The 21394-nt window shown below is 42.9% G+C and overlaps 1 protein-coding gene across 1 annotated transcript in view; it reads right to left on the bottom strand.

Moving 5' to 3' along the window:
• Nucleotides 1–21165, bottom strand: part of MUSK (muscle, skeletal, receptor tyrosine kinase) — a 54446-nt gene extending 33281 nt beyond the window's left edge. The window contains exons 1-5 of the mRNA XM_010578138.1: nucleotides 21087–21165; nucleotides 16729–16855; nucleotides 13355–13506; nucleotides 11790–11917; nucleotides 11128–11269 (exon numbers count right to left, since the gene is read on the bottom strand). Coding sequence (XP_010576440.1) covers nucleotides 11128–11269; nucleotides 11790–11917; nucleotides 13355–13506; nucleotides 16729–16855; nucleotides 21087–21165 — 628 coding nt within the window. The remainder of the gene's footprint in view (nucleotides 1–11127; nucleotides 11270–11789; nucleotides 11918–13354; nucleotides 13507–16728; nucleotides 16856–21086) is intronic.
• Between the last annotated feature and the right edge of the window lie 229 nt (nucleotides 21166–21394).

Consider the following 21394-nt stretch of genomic DNA (forward strand, 5'->3'; position numbering starts at 1 on the left):
AGCATTTTTTTTGTTCACATTCACCAGTTTTCCTATAGCTCTTTCATACCTGAAGTGTGAAAGATTGAAATGACTCCTTCCCTACAGAGGATTTCTCTGGGCTTGGACTTTTCTTACTAATCCGTAAGAAATCATTTATACTTTCCATCTATATGCTCTGAAGAACCATAAACTTGTGCCAAGGTGTCGGCAGTCTTTTGCCAGTGAGAAGTCTAGTCATCTAAAGTCCCATTCAGATTCATTCATCTCACATCCATTCACTCCTCCTGACAAGTCTAAAGCAGGCAGTCAAGGAGAGATAACAAGCAGAGGGGCTACCATTTCCTTCCCACTGGTGAGAGATGAGGGGAGGTCTGACAAATACATTTATAAACACATAGAAATCCACAGTATTTGTGTTTTCTGACATTTCAAATTAATCTGTGTAAAATCCCAACAAGTCTTGAAATACCAGGGCTGAGAGCAGGCCACACATCATACTCGTGCATCAGCGGTCGCAGAGACAGCCGCGCTGAGCTGTGTGCGGCAGCTAATCACATGCCAAGAGCCAGGGCTGAACAAGTGAGGCACAGGCTCCGCAGCTGACATGATGGGACCAAATCCCAGCTTGGAGAACAAACAAATTCTTCAGTAAGCACAGTCAGCAGCTCCTCTCGCAGTGATGGGCTCTGCACATGGATCACCACATGCCTCCATATGGGAATTACTCACATTGTACCTTTGCCACTGCTCAAAGCGTGCTGCCAGCGTCCCACCCAATTCCAAAACTGCTGGGTTAATAATTAAATCCCAAGATAACTGCAAGGTCAGTTTAGCTTTGATCTCTGAGTATTTCTTACCAAAACTGCAATATTTATCTTTTTGCAAAACTACCAAGTAATCACAAAGAGGAGCAAAATGACACAGGCAAAGCTGATACGAGACACGTCCACTTATCTTTATCAAACTGCTTACCTATTTTTATTTAATCCCTGTGCAAACATGTTTATTGCCAGAGAACCACGTGTATACAGATTATCAAAAGAAAAAAAAAATGTACAAATACAGTAGGAAATGCACACAACCACTGTATTATTTCCCAGGGAACAGCACTATCAGGTGTGGGCCCCAGAACAGTAAGCTGCAGAAGTGCTATAAGCAAGCAGTGCGTCATCATTCACCTGCCCCTCACCTGGTTACCATGGAATTCTGGGAGGAGAACCCCCCAATGCATTTGAAATATCAATGTTTTGTACAAAATCTCAAAATCTCCAAGCTCTTCTGGCTCCTGATACATGATTTGGGAGGTTTGGGGCTTACAGTAGTTCTAACGCCTCATACAGCACAGGCCAGACAACACAGCAATACATAGATACTCACCCTGGAGCCTGAGGCTGTGAGATGGACGGCAGGGACAACTCAAGATCTGTGTGGAAGGGAGATGGAGGAAACCGCAACATCTCCATCCTGAAGCATATGCCTTCAGATTCTAAACTCTGGTGTCTAATATCAAAGCAAGATTTTCTTAGCAAGGCAAGAGCTTTTCAAGGCAACTTTTTTCTAGGGTGACCTTCAAGATTTATGGATGGTAGGACAATTTGCATCAGCAGAAGGACTCATATAATGCTAAATGCACCAGCCACCACAGGAACTTCTCAGCTGTGAAAGACTGCATCGCATCTAGATGTCTCTGGAATCCTAAAAGCAGACCCTGCAAATATGCAAAGCTATAATAACCAGGAGTAAAATGTAAATAGATAGCTTATATCCTGTGTAACTATATAAAACCTGTTCTGTACAAGTGTTCATTTCTATATACAGAGCAAACACCAGATTCAAGGACAAGCGAGGATAACATGTTCAAATTACTTCCCAAGGAAATGAATAAGGAAATTCTTTTCATGTCAGTACTGGTCTTATATATGTGTTTGGTTTCTCTGAAGGAAAGACCCTTCTAAACCTCCCCTAAAGTTCTCTGGCTTTTCTGCTGTATGGAGACACACCGTGAGCCATTTAACTCTGCCATTACTGCAATTGCATGTGAAACTGGAAAAGAAGTTCCCAGTCTCCTGAGTCAAAGAGCAACTCTTGCTCATTCCAGTTGTGTTTAGCAACCAGAGGGAAAGAGACCAGTACACACAGGCAGACTGGTGGCCTCAGCAGCCATTGTGATGGGCCATGGACGATGGATCACAACGGCTGCCGAGGGTGCCAGGCTGCCTGCATGTACTGAAATCTCCACAGCTGCACAGAAGTCTCCCTCTCTCCCACTCTCAGGAATGGAGCAGGCAATTATGGGATACCCAAAACTGAGATAAGCCCTGCAGCATCCTGACATCTGGTCTCCACCAATGTGTAACAGCAATGCCATAAATTTAATTACATGCCATGTGAAAAGTACTTCCTTTCATCTATTTTAAAGTGCTCCTAGCAGTAGCTGCTAGGATGTTTCTTGTTTTGGGGTGATAGCAAGCAGCCTGTTCTGTGCTTACCTTATCCACCATGCATGCTTGCTTTTCAACACTGAAAACTCTGCTAGTCCCTCCTAACACAGAGATCCAACATTGTTCCCTATTATCAGCTCCTAGTTTGAGATGCCCTTTTTCTGAGGTGCTGCCTGTGGCTGCATTCAATTTCAGAGATGTGAGGGGACCATTCCTACACAAAGCAGCACAACAGCAGACACTTTCTGTTCCATAGTATAGGCACACACACTCTAGAAGTATTGTGTGACACTAGAACCGGCGTTTGTGCTAGAAGCAAAATCTAGAGTTGTACAGTTTGGAAGAGTCAGTTACAGCAGAAAACAATAGCAGGGCCTTCACTGGCACCAAGGCTATCTGAATGAGAAAGATGGAAGAGGTGCTTGGAAGACAGAAAGCATCAGTCTCAGAAAAATGGTATTGGTCCACAGACAACTTAGCAAAACTGGTCTTTTAAATAGATTCTATAAAATTTCCAGGTTGCCTTCAAACCCCTCCTTTCTCTATCTTCAGCCCCAGATCTATCTTGGTTTCTCAGTGTAAAAAGGCAATCACTTCAGAATACTTGTCTCAGTTTGCTCTGGCCCCCTTTATCTGATAGCCATGGATATTCTCTATCTTCTACTCCCTTTGTTCTTGTGCAGGAAACACATGCTTCCTAGCTACCCAAGACAGTTTACAAGCCAAATGGATTTTGTCCACAATATCTGTTTTTTTTCTTAAAACCACAATTCATGCAATGATGTGAGAAATTCATATATTTTTTAAGTGCCTTTCCAAACTCTCTTTGTTAGGGGAAAGCGGCTTTTGCAAAAGGGAATAGCAGGCTCAAATGCCCATTAAAGTAGAGTTGCTCTTTTATGCCTTGTGAGAAACCTCATGTTCCCAGGAGGCCTGCTTTGCAGCTCCTCAGTGCAGGAGGCCACCCGGCGACAATTACTCAAAGGCAGCGTGCACCACATACCTGTGTCACAGCAGAGCAAGCCTCAGGAATAAACTGAATAGTTTACGCTTGTTTATTCATTTGCTGAAGGTCTGGGGCTGTTTTCTTTCTCCTGCGGCTTGCCCTGTTGCCCTGTAATTAGGGCTATGATCATATCTGCAGCATCTGAGAACCTCGGGATGGCTCTGGTGAATGCAGTAGGTAGGAGGAGATTTAATGAGATATTCTGGGCTTTCAGTCATTCCCATGTGACCCCGCTGAGCCCAGTCAATTACTCTGGTGTAATTAGAGGCAAGCTCAGTACTATTTTCTTTCCCTGTAATGCTCCCTCCCTGCAAACCCTTTGCAATTTTTAACAGCAAACCGCAGTATTCACCATTTACTGCCATAGGACACTGCCTGCAGGTACGTACACCAGCATCACCGAGGACAGGGAAGGCAATCCTTTCCCAGGGTTTCTGCCTCTGCTCAGGGCAGAGCCAAACACTCTTCCTTGGTGTCGGTATCAGAATTTCCCTGAGGAAATTTCACCCAGCACTTCAATACAAAACTGCAAACTTCCTTGTCAGTCTGCTATTAGCAATTCGTGTCACCCAAAGCTTCCTACCTCAGAAGATGGCATAGATAAAAATTCAGATTTCACGTCTATAGCTGATATGGGCAATGCAGCAAGAGTCAGGGTAACACTGCTGACTGGCTGCTTTGGTGGTCTCTTTGTATCTCCCTTTCCTACTTTGTCTATGCCAAGTACAGACATGTTGACACAAAACTGTAGAAAACTTTCAGGATGGCACATCTGGAGTCAGTTTTCATTTGAAATAGGGCCCACCTCTGGAATGTGGTCCATCCAAATTGATAGATTAGCTGGACTAAATACATACTTTCATACTTGTTACCTGAATTATGGTGTGACTTTCTTGTCTTTTGATTTATCTGTTATGCAGATTTGTCCCAAGACTACATAAGAGGTCCACAAAACGACTGAAGGAAGCTAGTGCTTTAGACTTTGTGGGCATAGTCTCTTAACTAAATAGCCAAGGCACTGCTTTCTATTGTCATCTAGACTGCTGTCCCCTCACTGCCTCCAAGAATTAGACAAAATGATTTTAAAAAAAAAAAAATAAAAAATCTAGACCAAATCTATCCTTGTCCTGACAGATTCTTCCCTCTGAAGGGATGATTCTCCAAGGAATCTTCCTATTTTTAAGCCTAAGGCGGTTCTCACAAGTGGCTTATAGGGGAACATTTTTGTGGCCTGTGGCGGGGTATTATTTTAGTAGCTAGTAATAAGCAATAAACTGTGGGCAGGAAAAGACTTCTATCTACCGGGACTGGAACGCAAAACCAAACAATGTCTAAGTCGGGAGCATGAGTAGCATTGCTTCTACGCTTGTTTTGATTTGTTTGCTTCGTGTGCTGTCACATAGTAGCGTAGGAGGAAGTGGAGGAGCAACACTTCGACAGAGGGATGAATGAAACTGCCTGGATAAAGAAAGGATCAGTAGCCCTCAACCAATGCCCTGTTCAGCCAGTTGGAAACTGCAGAGAAGATTTGATCCAAACATGTTATTAAATCCATGGAGAATCCAGTTAGTTTCTTGATGAGCACACTGGATCTTCCAGCACTTGTACTACCTAATTTGTTTGTTTGTTTGTTTGTTTCCTGACAGATTTAGGATTGCTAATTTCTAGGCATGCCTTTGTACTGTGATGACTTCAAAACTAAACCTTATCGCACACTATACGCCAAAACTCTTCAATTCCACAACTCTCTGGTGCCACAGGCTGGAGATCAAGCTCAACTTCACATAAATCGTAAGATGGACGTGCATCTAACTCAGCATGCAACCAACAGGACTATCTGTGTACTCTTTCCTTTCACATTACAGTCCATGTATTTATGGTCTTTTTATTTCTGGTTCAACATTAAAAATGCATCACTGAGCAAACTGGGAACATCGGAGGTTTTACTGGTAGGGTGCCACAGCTAGAAAGGCACAACAGGAAGTTTGATCTTCATCCTCAGGGGAAGAAAACCCTTTTTTTCAGGATTTCTTCACTCAAAGTCCCAGTATGCAAGGCTAAAAGGCACAGTAGACAATTCAGACTGTCTGCCTACAGCAGGGGACTTCCATGCACATGCTTCTGTTGGAATGGAAGGACACCTCTCAGAAGAACATTCTACCTTCAGTTGTGTTAGTGCCTAATCCACCACAACCCTTTGTACATTTTAATGGCAATAACTCCATTCATTACCAGAAAATGCTTATTCCATAGTTGAAGATAAAAATTAGGCTGATAAAGAAATATATGCTTTATAGCTTTATGCTTCATCTATAAACAGCTGTTACTTCTAAACTGTAAGCAATTCACTGTCAACTTCTCAATTTCTTTTGTGACTTTTTTGTTTTGAAGAGTGAGGAACATATAAGACAGGAGCCCATTCTACCAAGTCATAAAGTGGCGCTTTCCTTCCCCCAAGGAAAGAAGGAAACATTCTCCAAAACAGACAAAAAAACTCTGCCAGAACACAGAGCCCAGGTCAGGTGATCAAGCCTGTAAGTCATCGCAAAACATATTGTTCTACTGCTGTTTTGCAATAGACGTTTCTTATTTGATGCAGGAATTGTATATGCATATTCGTTATAAGCACCACATCTGAAAAAGATAGCAAGAAATTAAAGCAAAACCAGCGGAATTTATTTTGCACATTAAAAAAAACCTACCAGGCAGCTTCTTTCTATGTCCCAGTGACAAGCATACTCAGGAATATTCCCATGCCTCTTACCAGGCAAGAGCTTGTGGCTTTAAATTTGTTCTTTCAATGTCCTACAATTTATACATAATGGATATGGAGAATATCATTGTTACACACGTCAAGCCGAGGGGACCACAGAGGGTGTACAGTTTTAGGCAGCAGGCCCAGAAGCTGAACCTGATGACCTCTTGAATAGCTTTTGCTGAACTGGTCCTATTAATGGACTGGATCAATGTCACTGCAAACAGCAATGAAAACTGAAATTCCTCCTGTTCTAGAGCATATGTTACATAAACAGCTGTCCAATGCATGACGGAAAAAACAGATGAATGTCTCACTAATGATGCCTATCGTGCAAACCCTACAGATTTCAAATGCTCCAACAAGGGCCAAGAAATGCATTCTTGGTACAGCCTAAAAGTCTATACCCTGCCCTCAGTTTTCACTGACATTGATGGGAAGTTCTGCCCTCTACTTGAGGACAACTCTCAACATTACTGAAGGCAATAGCTGCTCTCTTATTTATTTCCAACAGAGTGATCTTCAGGTAAAGCTGGATGGAACATCTTAGCCATCTCAGCCAACATCTTGTCAATAATCTACAGCCTTCAGACACCTGTGTGAACTACAGATCAGATAAGCAAGCAAATGCTTCTATTCTACCGTAGTTCTGAATCTTGGATTCATCCAGGAACCTTTAAGCCACAGGTTCACTTTAGGCATCAGTACAGCAATCAACAGGAAATTTGTATAAATCCTTTGGCAAAGTACTGCTTCACTATATAAATGCTCTTCTCCTCTAGGGTTCACAGGAGTTCATTATCAAAACTGATAATGTAGCAATTAAACAGCTGGTTAGCAAAATGCTTAAGATGATAGATAATTAATACAAAACTGCAGGTCAGAAATGTTGCCTCTAGGAAATCAAAAACACATTTCTTGGCAAACAGCCAAGCTTATAATATTGTTCCTTCATCTAAATGCACGTTACCTCCTTTAGCCATCTCTGGACACATATGAGCAACAGGAAGTCAACCTCCCATGCTAATTTTAACAGAGCCAGCAAACTGATCGTTGGTCATTTGTTCTGCTTTGCAGAGCAGTGTGGAGAAGGCTTGTTTCTGCCTACTGCACTTCTGCCTCACTCCAGTACTTCTACTAGTCCTTTCTTCCATAAGTTGCATGGGCTGTAACTAACTTGACAAAGGAACTAACAGGGGAAAGCCAACTCAGTACACCCTTGCAGCTTCCACACAGCTGGAAACCAGTGCACTGGTGGAGGACCACTTCACAGTGACCCCAGCACATGTGGGAAAGAACAAACCCTGCTTCTCCGAGGTGTCCCCTCAGAGCTAAACCACAGGTGTGTGTCATTTTATTGCTACAGGACACACCAATATCGTAAAAATAGTGTACAACCCTCCTTCAGCAGGGTCACTCACTTGGCTCTCTTGGCCAATACTCGCCTCTTGTGTCCCTTCCCTGTCCCTCACCTCCTGTGCCTGCTCCCTGGTGTCAAATCAAGAGGATGCCCCATGCTCTGCTTCTCCTCCTAACACCCTCCAGGCACACCGGGCAGCCTTTTGGTAAGGGCAGTGCTCTCCCTGGGCTCAGGATGGTTCCCAATGAAGATCCTGGCTCTTCCCACAGACCCAACAGTCAGGTCTGTTATGATCATGTTTCCACCCCTAATGGATTATGCCTTTTAAGGAAAGAATCAGCTTCACCATCATGTGTCCAAATTCATGTGGGTTTGCCCCAAACTGGGGAAAAAACACAGTCCAAAAGGACAGGCTTTTTCAACCCTTCTAATTAAAAACCTGACCCAGTTCTGGACACTAAAACTCTTTAAATGATGAGAGTTCACTAGTTCATCACCTGGACTCTGGTGCCTGAAAAGTGCCCCGGGAGAGGAAGCAGGCTGCGCTGGCAAGGGACCAGTCCGTGCAGGGGGCAGCACCCAGAGGATCCTTATCTCCTTTGCCCCATTCACTGACAAAAATCAGGAACAACTGAAAATTCAGTTCTACTAAGAAAGGCTTCCACTGCTTGCTTTCTCATGACAAGAAGTGCACCTCAATATTAATCTAAAATTGTTACTCAAATTATTTTTACTTTGCTTTAAAAATAATAAAGCTTTAAAAATATTAAAGCTGTGCTTTAAAAGTCATCTATAGAGGCCAGTATTATAAATGTTGAGGAAAGCCAACAGGGAATGGAGAAAAAATATTTGGAAAATCAAAATAGCAGCATTCTTCAAATTATTTTACCCAGGACCACTAAAACCAGACAAGAAGTAGGACTGTAAGGCACCTCAGTGGTGTAAACGCTTGGGCCAAGATTATCATCAGTTTGAATGAGTGGATCCAGCACAGATAATTTTATGTATTTGAGACTTACTGTAGTTTCTGGGCCCAGCTTCAGCAAGTCATTTAACCATGTGCCTGACCTTACATACTTTAAGGAGCCTGACTGCATGCAGGAGGCAAAGAGTCTATCTTTCAAGAAATTAGACAACCCTGCACTTTGGACAATGCCTGAAACTAATTCCAAGACTAACACTGAACCCGTTCAAATGGAAGCTCACAACAGAAAACTAGAAACCTCTTCCAGAAATCAGAACCCACCTGATCTAGATTTAGCTGGGCATAAATATTTGCACTGCTCTTTGAATGGGCATTTGCTTTGGGATTAAATATTCATAGTTAACCAGCCATGCTTAGTCATTTTATTTTAATATTAAGCCACACTATGCAGGGTGGTAACTCCAGTGAATGGTAGCACCAAGATTTAAGAAAAAATGTTGTAGTGTTATTACAGAGAAGCAACAAACAGCATATTTTCATAAGTTTTCTGAACATAGCAATTGCTCAAAGAAGACTGACTGAAGTGTGATTTTTCTTAGATGATTATTTGCTCGGAGTTATTTTAAAATGCTGATACTAAGGGGGTGGAAGAGGTAGGAGGGGAGGGATACTAAAAATAATGATAAAAGGTCCGTGGAGGGGATGTATGTGTGTGCTCATACCTGCGTGCATACACAGGTATATGCATATGTATGTATGCTAAATATCCATGAGAATTAATATAAAATACTGTGTGGGGAAGGGATCTGTATACACAGCAAGCTGCAGTCAGGATTATTACCTTTGGATTTTGGAAGCCAAAAAAGTAAAACAAACATACATGAGTCTAGTTTGGGTGGCAGCCTGAAACGAGGTATATTATATGGGTGCCCTACCAGAGAAATCAAGGCGAGCCTGGAGAACAGTATTGCTTTGTTCACCCAACACATGAATGGAACATGAGGGGATAGTTTGTGTGGGAGCACTAAGGGCCCATTGATTAATTAAGAACTAATCTTCCTCATTTTAAAAAGAGCAACACACAGGCTCTCTTTTGCAAGTAGGATATTTGTGGATTATTTTGCCATTCCTTGAATTAACAGGCGGCTGCATAATTCTGGAGACAGTGACAAAACAAGATATCAATCTTAGCAGCCTGGATTTTTGTGTAGTTCCAGGCCGCTTTTGGATTTCCTAACTGACTCTGGTAGATCCCAAGCAATAAAATCCCAGTGCCTGAGGTCTTTCAGCATGGGGGCTGGGGGGGCATTGTATGCATGGCACTGAGGATTTGCCATTCACAGTTAATTCTTAACAAGCCTTTGGCCACTGCCTCAGTGATGGGGCCAAACCAAAACCCAGGATGCAAGCGGTTCACAGCCAGATCCCAGTGTCTTTAGTGTGCCCCATCGTTTGTAGCTCAGGAGGAGTACAGCTCTGAATCTAGATTAGAAATAGCTGCCTTCCTGTTTTAAAGCATTTAAGGAATTTCTAACATACTTGAAGTCTGTACATGTAAATATTTAAAAAAAAAAAAACTGAAAAATGAATGCATTTTTTAGGGAGACAGCAGACCTACAGTAATTTGTAGTTGGAGCTAATATACCTGATCCCGCTCCCAGAAGATAGTCAATGGTCCTCTTAGAAATGGGATTGCACCCTGAGTAACCTCTGATAGTCCCAAGCCAAATGTAACCTACAAAAATCTTTTGAAGCTTACTAGGCAAATGGGGACCCTTCTCCACTTTCTACAGTGCAGTCCTTCTGAAAAAGAAATAAAAACTAGTTCATCTACTGAGTCAGTCATCCCTTCTCCCACTCCACAAAACTTTGCGTAACCCAACTTTTCTCACAGGATTCGGGAACATTGAATGCCTCACTGCCTACATTTGGGTTCCCCTGCAGTCCACTGGTCTCAGCACTCTGAAACTGGTGATGATTTATACCACAAAGCAAACATCTTCTGTAAATAAGAGACAGACACTGAGCACATAAAGAACAGAAACTGAAAAATCAATCTGGTGTTCAGTTTAGCAGGCAGAAAGTGTTCAAGTCCTCAAAGACAAAAGCTCTGTTTACCTGAAGAATCAAGCAATACAGATGGAAAATAAGAGGAAAGGAAGGGGGACATACACAATGCTGCAAAATGCTTCACTGTTTGCTGTGAGAGAGCTGCAGTTCTCTCTGATCAGGCTCTTTGCAGTGAGTTTCCAGGGCCATCAGCTTTCTACTTGTCCATTTTCACAAGCCATAACGTATAACCCATGGGTCTGGTGGGACTTTGCAAACAAGAAACAAGGTAGCATCTTGGAAACCATCAGTCAGAAGGAAAAACATATTTGGGAGTCCTTACTCAGACAAATATCCCACCAGAGCAGACGTGGACAAGGACCTCCACAGATAGTCCCTTTCACCATCAGCCAGCAATGGGAGCAGGTGTGGACAAACTTTTTCTGTTTCTCTCTCTGCTTTCCCTTCCTTTCCCTTCTTCTGCCTTTTGGGTCACACCCTAGGATGTTTTTGTCAACATCAATGTGATACTTCGGGTTAATACAGGCTAACCAAGTATGCATGAGGAGCTGGCAAGCGGAGCTGGAGCTCAGTGCAAGGGTTACTCACCTTCCACTACCACAGTTGCAGGTTTCGAATAGGCTGTGCCCAGGCTGTTCTTGGCAACACATCGATATTGTCCTGCATCTTCTCTCTGAACGTTGTGGATCCTTAAATTCCCTGAATCAAGGATAGCAATGCGAGCATTCTCCTGGCAGAGGAAGAAGTGATTGATGTGAGGGATCTACATGCAGGCTGCACACAAGCAGCACCAAATATCCGCTTGCAAAGATTGGGCTTACACGCATGAAAATTATTTATCTTGTCCTACAACTGAAGGATTTAGGGCCAGCTCTTCCTGCTCAGCGTTGTCATGACACACTCACCCATCCCTGGTTTTGCAGATCAGTGAATTAAAGCTTCAAAAGAGCCCTGAATTTTAGCTAGGCTGCTCAGTAGCTCTTAGTTATGAGAACACTAACAAGTGCATTCAGCAGCATTTGGCAACACTTACTAGTAATAAATATGTATAATATAAAATCTAGATACACAGAGAATATTTGATTTATAGGCAGAATTATTGGAGATGCAGACCTTTGAGATGAGCCCTGGATTTTCCAAATGCTTGCTTCCTAGCAACTAGAATTTACAAATGCTGTAGGTGATGCTAATATTCTAACACAGTACCTTTAACAAATAGTTAGCATTACTTAAATTTCACTTCTACTCACCTTTACAACTGTTTCTCCTTTGATCCATGAAACAGAAGGTTTTGGATTCCCCATTGTGGTGCATGGAAGAACAGCCTTTAACCCTTCTATTATTTCCACATTTATCGGTGGTCGGGTTATTTTGGGTCCTAAAATTTGAAAAGTCTAAAATTAAAGTTGAACTGAAGCTAATATATACTAGAATAGGACAAGTTCAGAAATTACAACAAAATCTCTCCTGCTTTTTCTGTACATTGCTGAAAGATAGAGTGGTCTTAGTAGGTCATGAGCTGCCTTGGAAAGAAAAAACTTTCTTAAGCACAGCATTCAGAGTTTCAGTTTACGGACACAAAAGCAGCTAACTTGCATAGGTTATTTGTTTTCAGCAGTGGAGTTTGACAGTCATTTGAATTAGGGCCTGGGCTAAAATCCAAATCCAGATAAGAGTATTTCCAATATTGAAGAATGTTTGCATTCCAGGATTTGACATTCTTCACTGCATAAACAATGTCTTGCGTGAAAACTCAGATCTGGAGTGAATCGGTTTTGAAATAGTTTTAACCCAGACTTGTCTTTAGCTCAGCAAGAAGGGCATGTAAACTCAATTAATGTCCCTAATTGAAGGATTTATAACTATGCTAGTAAAAAGGAGAAAGAATCCTTAAAGAAAACAAAAAAACAATCAAGCTCCCTTAAAGTTAATATGGGACTAATTTAAATCCATTTTACCCAAAGAAATACATGGCTTAGCTTACTCTGAACTGGGAGTAAAAAACATCTTAATCTCAGTGTTTTGGGACATCTGAAGTTTTGCCTCCCTTGCATGATACTGAACCAGCAGAAAAATGATCTTCAGAGAGCATCAACTCCTGGCCCCCATGTGCAGGCGACTGGGGTGCTGGAGAGCCCCAGAATTACGAGACTTGGAGGGTCATGCTCATTAGTGCAAACAAATCCTTTACTACACACAGATGCTTTAGCCAGGATATATCTCAGCTGCCCTTTTAAGTGTTTGTGTAAATAACTGCAGCCATGTGAGTCCAGCTTGACTGAGTTCAGCACGTATATAGCCCCTTGCAAGAACCAGTCCTCAGCCTTCCACGTGGGATGATGAGATTTACACCACTGTGCTCCAGACCTTTCAAGACTGCTATTAAGAACATCTGAACAGCATTTACTTGCTTTTGCCATCCTCAGGCATAAATCTGATTAGTGAAATCTTATGTTTAAAATTCACAAGGGATTTATGCAGTATTGCTATGGAGGTCTAATCTATCAAATTGTGCTGCTTTTACGAAGTTTTGTACAAAGGGCGTTCTTCAAAGCATTGTATTTTATCCCCTGCTATGCAAACATTTCCTCTGATCCTAGCACAAGTGTGCGTTATTCAAAGTGAATAATCACAACTGCTTTTAGTTAAGATATGATCCAATATGCTATGTTTCTGCCTCAAAGAACTGCACCCAGCCCCACAGGAACATAGGTCTGCCCTGAATACTGACCGCCGGGGGCCATACCTGGGGGTCTGCTCAGGCTCTCAATTACACGCTCACATGGTGTCAGGAAGAAATTACATTCTTACTTACGCATTTTCACTTGGAGAGCCCCACAGCTCTGCGCGGCTGCTCCAACCCCATTATCCGCCGTGCAGCAGTACACCCCATCATCACTGTCCTCCACACTCAAAATGGTCAGGAGCTGCCCATTTCTCTGTATGCTGTACCTGGTGTCGAACAGCCTGCGGGGCACAGCACAGATTGTCAGGGGCGGGGGGACAGCTGGGGACAGACAGGGGGAATTGCATTTGTATCTGCAGACCGCTGACGACACTACAAATGGCAATAAGTTTTACTTTTTATTTTCAACCTGCAAAGAGAAGGGAAGGCACTGAAATTGTTGAGTTGAGCCTTAAGATTTGGTTTGGTCCTAATTAGAACATGTGGTTCTTGACTGCCACCAGCGTGGTGGCAATTCTTCCTCCAGTCAGGTATTGGTAAAGCAAGTACATACCACAGTTGGGTTTCTGTCTGGCCAAGGACAGGCATAAGCAAAAGTAATCTTATCCAGCTGGGTCCTGTTTTAGATATAATCACTTAGTGCAAGGGAAGGACTGCCTATATAGGAACTGGAACTGGCTGAAGTTTTTTAAAGAAACCTTCTTCAGATTAAAAAAAAAAACAAAACTCTTTTTTTCACTAAACAGATAATGTTATGGAAAGATATTTAGTGTTGCAGAAAAAAGATGCAAACCAAAAAACAAGTATTTTTGTGTCTGCATCCAGGAGTGGTTTTGTCTATTTTTTGGAAAAAAAAAAAACCAAACCAACAAACAAGCAAAGAAATGCACTGAAGAAAAGAAGCCATCTAAAGATTAGAGGATGCAAGGATAGTTACAGTTTAATGACAGCAGGCTTTAACCTGGAGACTTCAGAGAAGTAAAGAAAAGCCCAGAAGGTGGAGCAACAAAGGTACGAGATATTGTAACAAAGTCTGCAGAGCAAAGACCAATTCTGTTTGTAAGCATGGAGTCTGCACGCTTGTGTGTGTGTATGTGTGCAAGAGCAAGGGAGAGACAGAAAGAGAGGTGGTAAGAAAGCAGAGGGCTGATCTCTGATTTTCACTGAAAAACTGGAAAAGTTTCAGTGGAACAAGATTTGCATAACATTTCATAAATTCCTCCATGTTTGATTTTCACACCTTTGTTGATGCTTTTTGGAAGCACTTTCATGCAATTGGCCTTTGATCCTGAAGAACGGTAGCAAAAGGGATCTGACCTGAGGATTGTCTCCCAAACTATCACAAATACCTGATGTCTAAGTATGTCCTGTTTTGCCTATTACTGTTAAAAACTGTACAGCAGTCACAGAGTAGTCTGAATGTGCCATTTATGATGTTACAGGCACATATTTCCTTTCAACAGCTTTTTGCCTTTCAGCCTGGTATCTCCATCCTCTTTTTCACCCTGAGAAGAAAGAGTACAATGAACTCATCCATCGTAAAAGATGTGCATGCTCCATTCCCTTCTTTCCCTGAGGAAGGCTCAACCCAGGCAGTCCTGCCCTGGGAGATGGGGCAGGTAACCGTTTCACTCAGCACAGGGCACCTGTCAGTCTACATGTACAGGTCGGGACGCCAAAAGGAAAGGTGCTTCCAGAAGACTAGTGCTGACAAGAGCCTCTGTCCTGGCACTATTCCCATTGAAGCTGAATGTTTACATACTCTTTTGTTTTGAAGGTTAGCTTAGCCTTCTGTTCAGGGTGCTGGGACCTTGGCAAGAGAAGAAAATTTTGTAAATAAAATAACAGATATTTATTGCTTGCAATAACCAGCCCCTTTGAAGTTTGATACATAGACACACACAAGCACATAAATGTGTTTATATGTTTTTTTCAGAAAAAAAAGCGCACTGATCTGATCCTTTTCCATTGCCAAATACTTTCATCCATGTTCTTGGAAAGCAATAGAAATATTTTCAGCTTATTTATTTCCCTGTCTTTGGTCTGAGTTTTTGTATCCAGCAGCACTGACTATTAATGCCAACACAGCTTTGGGAAAGTGAAATAGTTGCTGCTATTAATGTTGCTCCAGAAGACCCAGTAAAGGAACGAAGCACCCGAGCTCTCTGGTCTCACCAGCAGAGCTTTTTGATCAGTATTTTCCGTTTCGGCCAAGGTCGTGAAAAAGGCACTGTGCCTCAGAGAGAGACGGATGGCTTTTAGAAAGGTGTGTTGGGCTTCTGGAAGTGGGGACTGGGGTGAGAAATGATCTGGTTTTCATATGATCTTAGAACATAGAGAGAGTGAAGTTTTAAAGACCTTGGCATGTAATCTCCATGGTCCTGCATGGATGGCTTCCTCTTCCAGCTTTGATTTTCAGGCATGGTGTCACTGATGGGGAAGGAATTAGGACAAAGGTGACCTGATTTGGAAATAATATCTGTGGAAATTCAGACCTCTATACTGCAACAAGGCCGGGGTCACAGGGTTGGGACTGGGGTTTTGCTGAGATTCTGTTGCAGGCAGTGAAGAAAAGATTTCTGAAAGCCAGTGTGCATATGGGTAGTGTTCTGCTTTTCTCCTATTCTAAAATGGTCTTCCTAGCAGTAAGACCTCCTTCTGCTGCTGACTTAGTTGGAGTTTCCCGAGCCAATGGTTCAAGGGCTCTTTGGATGTTTGACCCCCGATAGCAGGAACTGTGCTTCAGGTGACCATCTGCCTAAGATGGACATCTCTTGTGGAGACCAGGCCTTAACTGTGTTACACAGAGATTGTTCTGTAATTTTCCCTTACAGAGGGAGTCACTAACAGTGATCTAGAACAAGAAACTGATGTGAAGCCATATGGCAGACGTAATGTGATTTCAGAGTTGGAAGATCAGGTACAGTTTAATTTGCAAGAGCTTGTCTGCAGCAGCAGAGCTAAAGCAATGGTAGCAACTTCCATAACATGTTTCCAAGGCTGCCTTCTTCGGCAGCACCTTGATGCCTGGTGGTTAATGTCTGACTGTGCATAACAACAAGAAGCCAGTTTTCTACTGTCAGATCCAGAACTAGAAGCAAACAAGAATAGGATGATATGACCCCTTCCACGCAAAGTTTCCAAGCACATTGCAGACAATCAGGCAACAAGTCTGGCAATGCTTCTTTTAAATATTACACAACATTGTCCTCCTTCGTAAATGCATGAACTAAGGAACAGAGCAGATTGCATTGTCTGAAGCTGGAGAGCAAACTCCTTGCATTGCTTGCAACTGTCTCCAAGCTCAAATGTGTAAAGCTGCAAGAGCAACCCCTAGGTGCTCCTACCACTCCCTAAGGAAAACAGATGCCTATTTAATTACAGCCACTCACCCTTTTCCCTGGCACAGACCCATTAATATTTCCAGATATCTCCTTTATCATGAAGGAAAGCCCTGATGATTTTGACAGGAGACACTGGAGAGGGCTGGCTCTGCTCCCTACCTGATGGGAATGCTGTTGCGCGTCCACGTAATCTCTGGCTCAGGGTACGACTCCACTACACAGACAAACTTGGCGACGTCCTCTACCAGCGCATCCACAGTTTCCAGAGGAGTGCTGATCAAGGGAGCTGTGTGAAGGAAGTGAAAATGTTAAAAAATGTTAAAACCTCCTGGTGCCTCCCACACCCAGGCATGCATCCTGCCAGACCCCTTTGGTGGAGGCAACAGTGTCCCTGCAGGGTCATCCATGGCTTTTTCCCCAGTGCAGAGGTTCTTTGCACAGCCTCCAAGCATTTGCTGTAACACAGGTCCCTCCACATTTGCAGCTGCAGCCTTCTGTTGTTTGCATTTTCCCTCGTGCTCTCTCTATAGGGTGCAAAACAGAAAGACCCAAGCGTGGGGCAGCTGCAGCAAGCCCAGTGCATCCTGTGTTTCTAACGCTTCCCTCCCCCAAGGTGCACAGCTCCAGGTGTCATACTGTGAGGACACAGGTGAGGCTGTCCCCCTGCTATGGGGGTAACATTGCATGGGCTGGAAGTGCAATGAACAGCATGCAAGTTGAAGCTAAGATGACCCGCCCCTGGAGTGGGCACAGAGCCTCCTTACTAAAGCATAATGCATGAGATTTGGGCTTCTTCATCATTAATACAGGGTTTGTTCCACTCAACTATTTCTCTTTTTTAAAAAAAACCTGTTATACAGCACTATATTTTTCAAAGGCAGGCTCGTAAAGGCCCTTGAGGTCTTCCAGATTTGTGGCATGACTAGCACACAATCTCTTTTTCTCACCTTTTCTAACTAAGTAGCACCAGGGTTAGAAGTCTAATAGCTGTGTCTGATGCTTATTATCACAGACCTGTCATCATATATTATTTGAATGTATCTTTAGAAACATTTTCCATCGCCCTAGCAAAAGACTTGAAGCACAGCTGGAAGGGATCAAAGGGTACCCCTAGTGAATTGTTTTCCCTGAGCATGGTATGCATTGCAGCCATTGCCTCCGAAGACGCTTGAATGACTTTTAATCTATGGCTGCAAGGGACACACATCCAATATTTGTTGGACTGGATTTCATTGACAGCTGTGCTGAAATGACCTGGTTTCATACCATATTCCTGAAACACCACCTTGAAAATGTACAGCTGATGCAGGAATCTTCCTGTTCCTCGCTGACTGTAGCAGTATGTGGCACACTGTGTGTCTTTTCACCGGAAAATCCTGCCTGCACTGTATCTGCTGGCCCTCCTCAATACAGTAAGATTTAATAAAATAAACTACATCCATTTTACCCCTCCCTCCTAAAAAAAAAAAAGGCAAAATACAAGACACTTCAATTTAAGTGACCGAGAATAATAGAAAGGCTTTACCTCAATGCTTTTTCAGTTTACATGGGAGTAAAAACTAGATTGTCATTGGAGTTCAACTGGAACGAAGCTAGAGGAAGAAAGGATCGACTTCCACTATCAGGTTTATGTAAAAGTCCTAACACTTTTGAAATGTCATTAGAATGAATCTGCCTCAATAATATTTCTAGATTATATGACTTCAGATTGCATAATTGGTAATGACTTTACGTCTATAAAAAGATCTTAAAACTACAGCTAAGGTAGCACTAAAGATTATATTAACTAAACGTTAGTTAAAACACACTTGTGTCAGATTCATCGTTTAAGATCACTGCTTCAAATTCTATCAGGCTTCAACTTACTGAGCCTTTTTGGGTCACACTAGGTAGAAGTAATCATCCATACTGCACCCCAGATGAATCCCACACCAGTGAAACCAAATGGAAGATTTTCATAACACCTAAATTTCCCTGCTACTGAAGGTTGTCTTAGGAGAGTAACCTCCACCGATGGCTATCTTGTCTACTTCAAAGGGGACGTTGTTATTTTATGACAGAGTTTATCAGGTTTTGATGGCATTAAGCCTGGCTGAAATGGGGTTTTACAATCTAATTTTATATAGTATGTTTTTACTGCTGTTGTCCGCATGCCTTGATCTCTGGAAGGATGCTTTTTTAACCCTGAGAAATGTAAATTTTTACAGTAACCAAAATTCAAAGCAACCAGTTTTATAACTGTGTTATCATGATAAGCGTGGCCATTCTCACAACTAATAAAGTTAGATTTGTACCAAGAGCCAGTGTGCATCACGACAGTATTTTATTCTTTGGGCAATCAAGGGCTGTCAGTTTTATTCATTAAATAAATTCTCTAGCAACAGTTAAGTACTTTTATGGTATCTCTTTTATTCAACAGATGACAGAATTATCCTTAGCACTATTGCTTACACCGGTCTGATCTGGCATCTCCTTAAAGCCAGTGCGCAGCCCTTGGGGCAGAATCAAGCCCATACTCATAGAAAATACTGTCCAAACTGACAGCACTTTAACTGTGGTAAAAGCAGAAAGGGAACTTTTTTTTTACAGCTGCCTCCCCAAATTCTACATCCTCGAAGAGCAACCGTGACAGCCACAGCGATGTGTCATTTTCTCCTATGCTCTTTTTTACCTTTCCGATATTAAAACCGAGTGCTGGGCCAGCAGGGAGGTGAAGGCAATGCTCCTGTAGCCAGGCTGAGGGGGCAGAGGGCACGAGGCTGAAGGACGCGTGGTGCGTCTGCAGGGGACAGCAAGCGGTGGAGCACGCCGCCATTTTGTCGTGAGGTGGCGAGAGAGCCCCAAAATGGCTGAGATGGTGTCTGCTTCTAAAAGTCGTCCAAAAAGGTCAGGTGTTAGTGTCAGTCCGTGTTTTCTCAGGAAAGCAATCAGAACTTATGATGCCTTCATTACCAGATTTTAACGTGGGAAAATAAAATCTAAACAATGTATACAAACATATGTATCAGCATATAGAAATGGCGCCAGACCTTTCCGTGTGCATCCGTTGGGGCTCTCTGACACTTTTTAGGTAGCCTGTGGCTTTAAATAACATTGAAAATCAATTAATTTATATATCTGTAAAGCCACACTGGTGCCATTTTTCTGGATGTCAGCTGTAGTTTCTGGAGATATCAAAATGACCCAAGGCCAGTCACAGGGCCCATGAGAAAGCCAAACCCTCTTCTATCCCCAGCCCACCAGAAGCTCCCAAATTGCTCAGCTTCGGTTTTGGATTCTCACTTTCAAAACAAGACGAGCAAGGCAAACAAAACAAAGCAGAAAACAGAACCAGTCTCCCCTGCAGCATTGCAGACACATGGAGATACTGCAGTTCCTTTGGTCAAAAGCCGCTCATTCATGTTTCCAGCTAACGCTGCAAAACCTCTAAAGGACACCGCTGGGCTGTAGTCGCATTTCAACCTCTCTCAGGGAACAAGGCAATTCAGCCACCTGTGACATTTTAAGAAAGGATGTGTATCTCTTCATTGCACTGCGCCACCAACAAAAATCAATCCGCTTCCTCATTCTTTTTCTTGTCTCTCCAATCCTGTCTTACCACAGCTTTCAAAAAGACCTGGGTTCAGCAACTTACTTTAGTGTCTTAGGAAAAAATTAACATTCTTATTTCAAAACTTTTTTATAAAGAAGTGACCTTCTTTTTTTTCCATTTTGAGGTCAACCAGACTAACAATTGTAAGAGCACAGCCCCGCAAGAGCAGTGGTTCTGGCCTAACAGGTGAATATTGGCATCCTGCTTGAGGTTTTTTTTGTTTTCCTGAAGCTGCAGAGTTTCTGGTATACTTTGAATGGCTCCTGACAACCACCATGCAGCAAAACCTTTTGTCCACAGGGTTACCAGACTGTATGTCCAGAAGACTACTTTTGCCCTTTGTCCCTCAAAGACTTTTCTAAGCAGGTTTTATTCTGTTCTTGTGTTGGCTAAAAGTATGAGTGCTTGTGTCCATGTGTGTGTGCACACAAGAGAGGAAGAAGGTATAATAACTTTTATGTTGTATGCAATACAAACCATGCATATTTGTATTTCTATACATAATGCTCTGTAAAGACATTATAGCTATTCACTTCTTTGAGCTTTATATATTTATAAGCATACATAGGCAAGCAGAACACCACTAGTCTTGGGCTACTAGCCGTTAAAACCTGTAAGTTTCCTTTGACATGAGAAATGTCCATCCCACCCAGGCTGAACCCCAAAGTCTCCCCTGCCCATTGCAACGGGACTATGTGTCCTTCCTAGACAAAGAACCTTCAATCCCAGACACAATTATGAGATTATTTTCACTGCTATCCTTCTAAAAGCAGTGAAGTGACCACCAAAAGCAGCACATTTTTGTCCCTTCTGGGAACGCTACCACACCACCCAACCCACCATTACCAGAGACGCCTTCCCCTTTGCAAAACCTCCTTCAGCAAGTGGCAGAAGCAGAACAGGGCAAAAGCCCCTCCAAGCAAACCTTTTGGGAGCGTGTCGGCCAAGCTGAGGGCTGCCAGGGTGAGGACGTGCACCAGGGGCACCTTCAGCAGGTCATTCATATTTGATACAGAAGGCATCTGGCTTCTTCAGGCGAGGCGTGCAGAGCTCCTGGCCGGCTGCATTTCGGATGGCAGTGCGCAAGCAGAGCTTGTCCGCTAATGACGGAGCAGGGTCTGTGGGATCTAAGTATAATCAGGAATTCTCCCACCCGGCAGGGGTGATGGACGTGGCCAGCTGGTGAGTATCCACTTCGGTCAGTGTGAAAGCGTGGGGCTCGTGAAACAAGAG

This window comes from Haliaeetus leucocephalus, unplaced genomic scaffold (genome assembly GCF_000737465.1).
Source record: "Haliaeetus leucocephalus isolate CR32 unplaced genomic scaffold, Haliaeetus_leucocephalus-4.0 Scaffold605, whole genome shotgun sequence".
Taxonomy (NCBI): Eukaryota; Metazoa; Chordata; class Aves; order Accipitriformes; family Accipitridae; genus Haliaeetus; species Haliaeetus leucocephalus.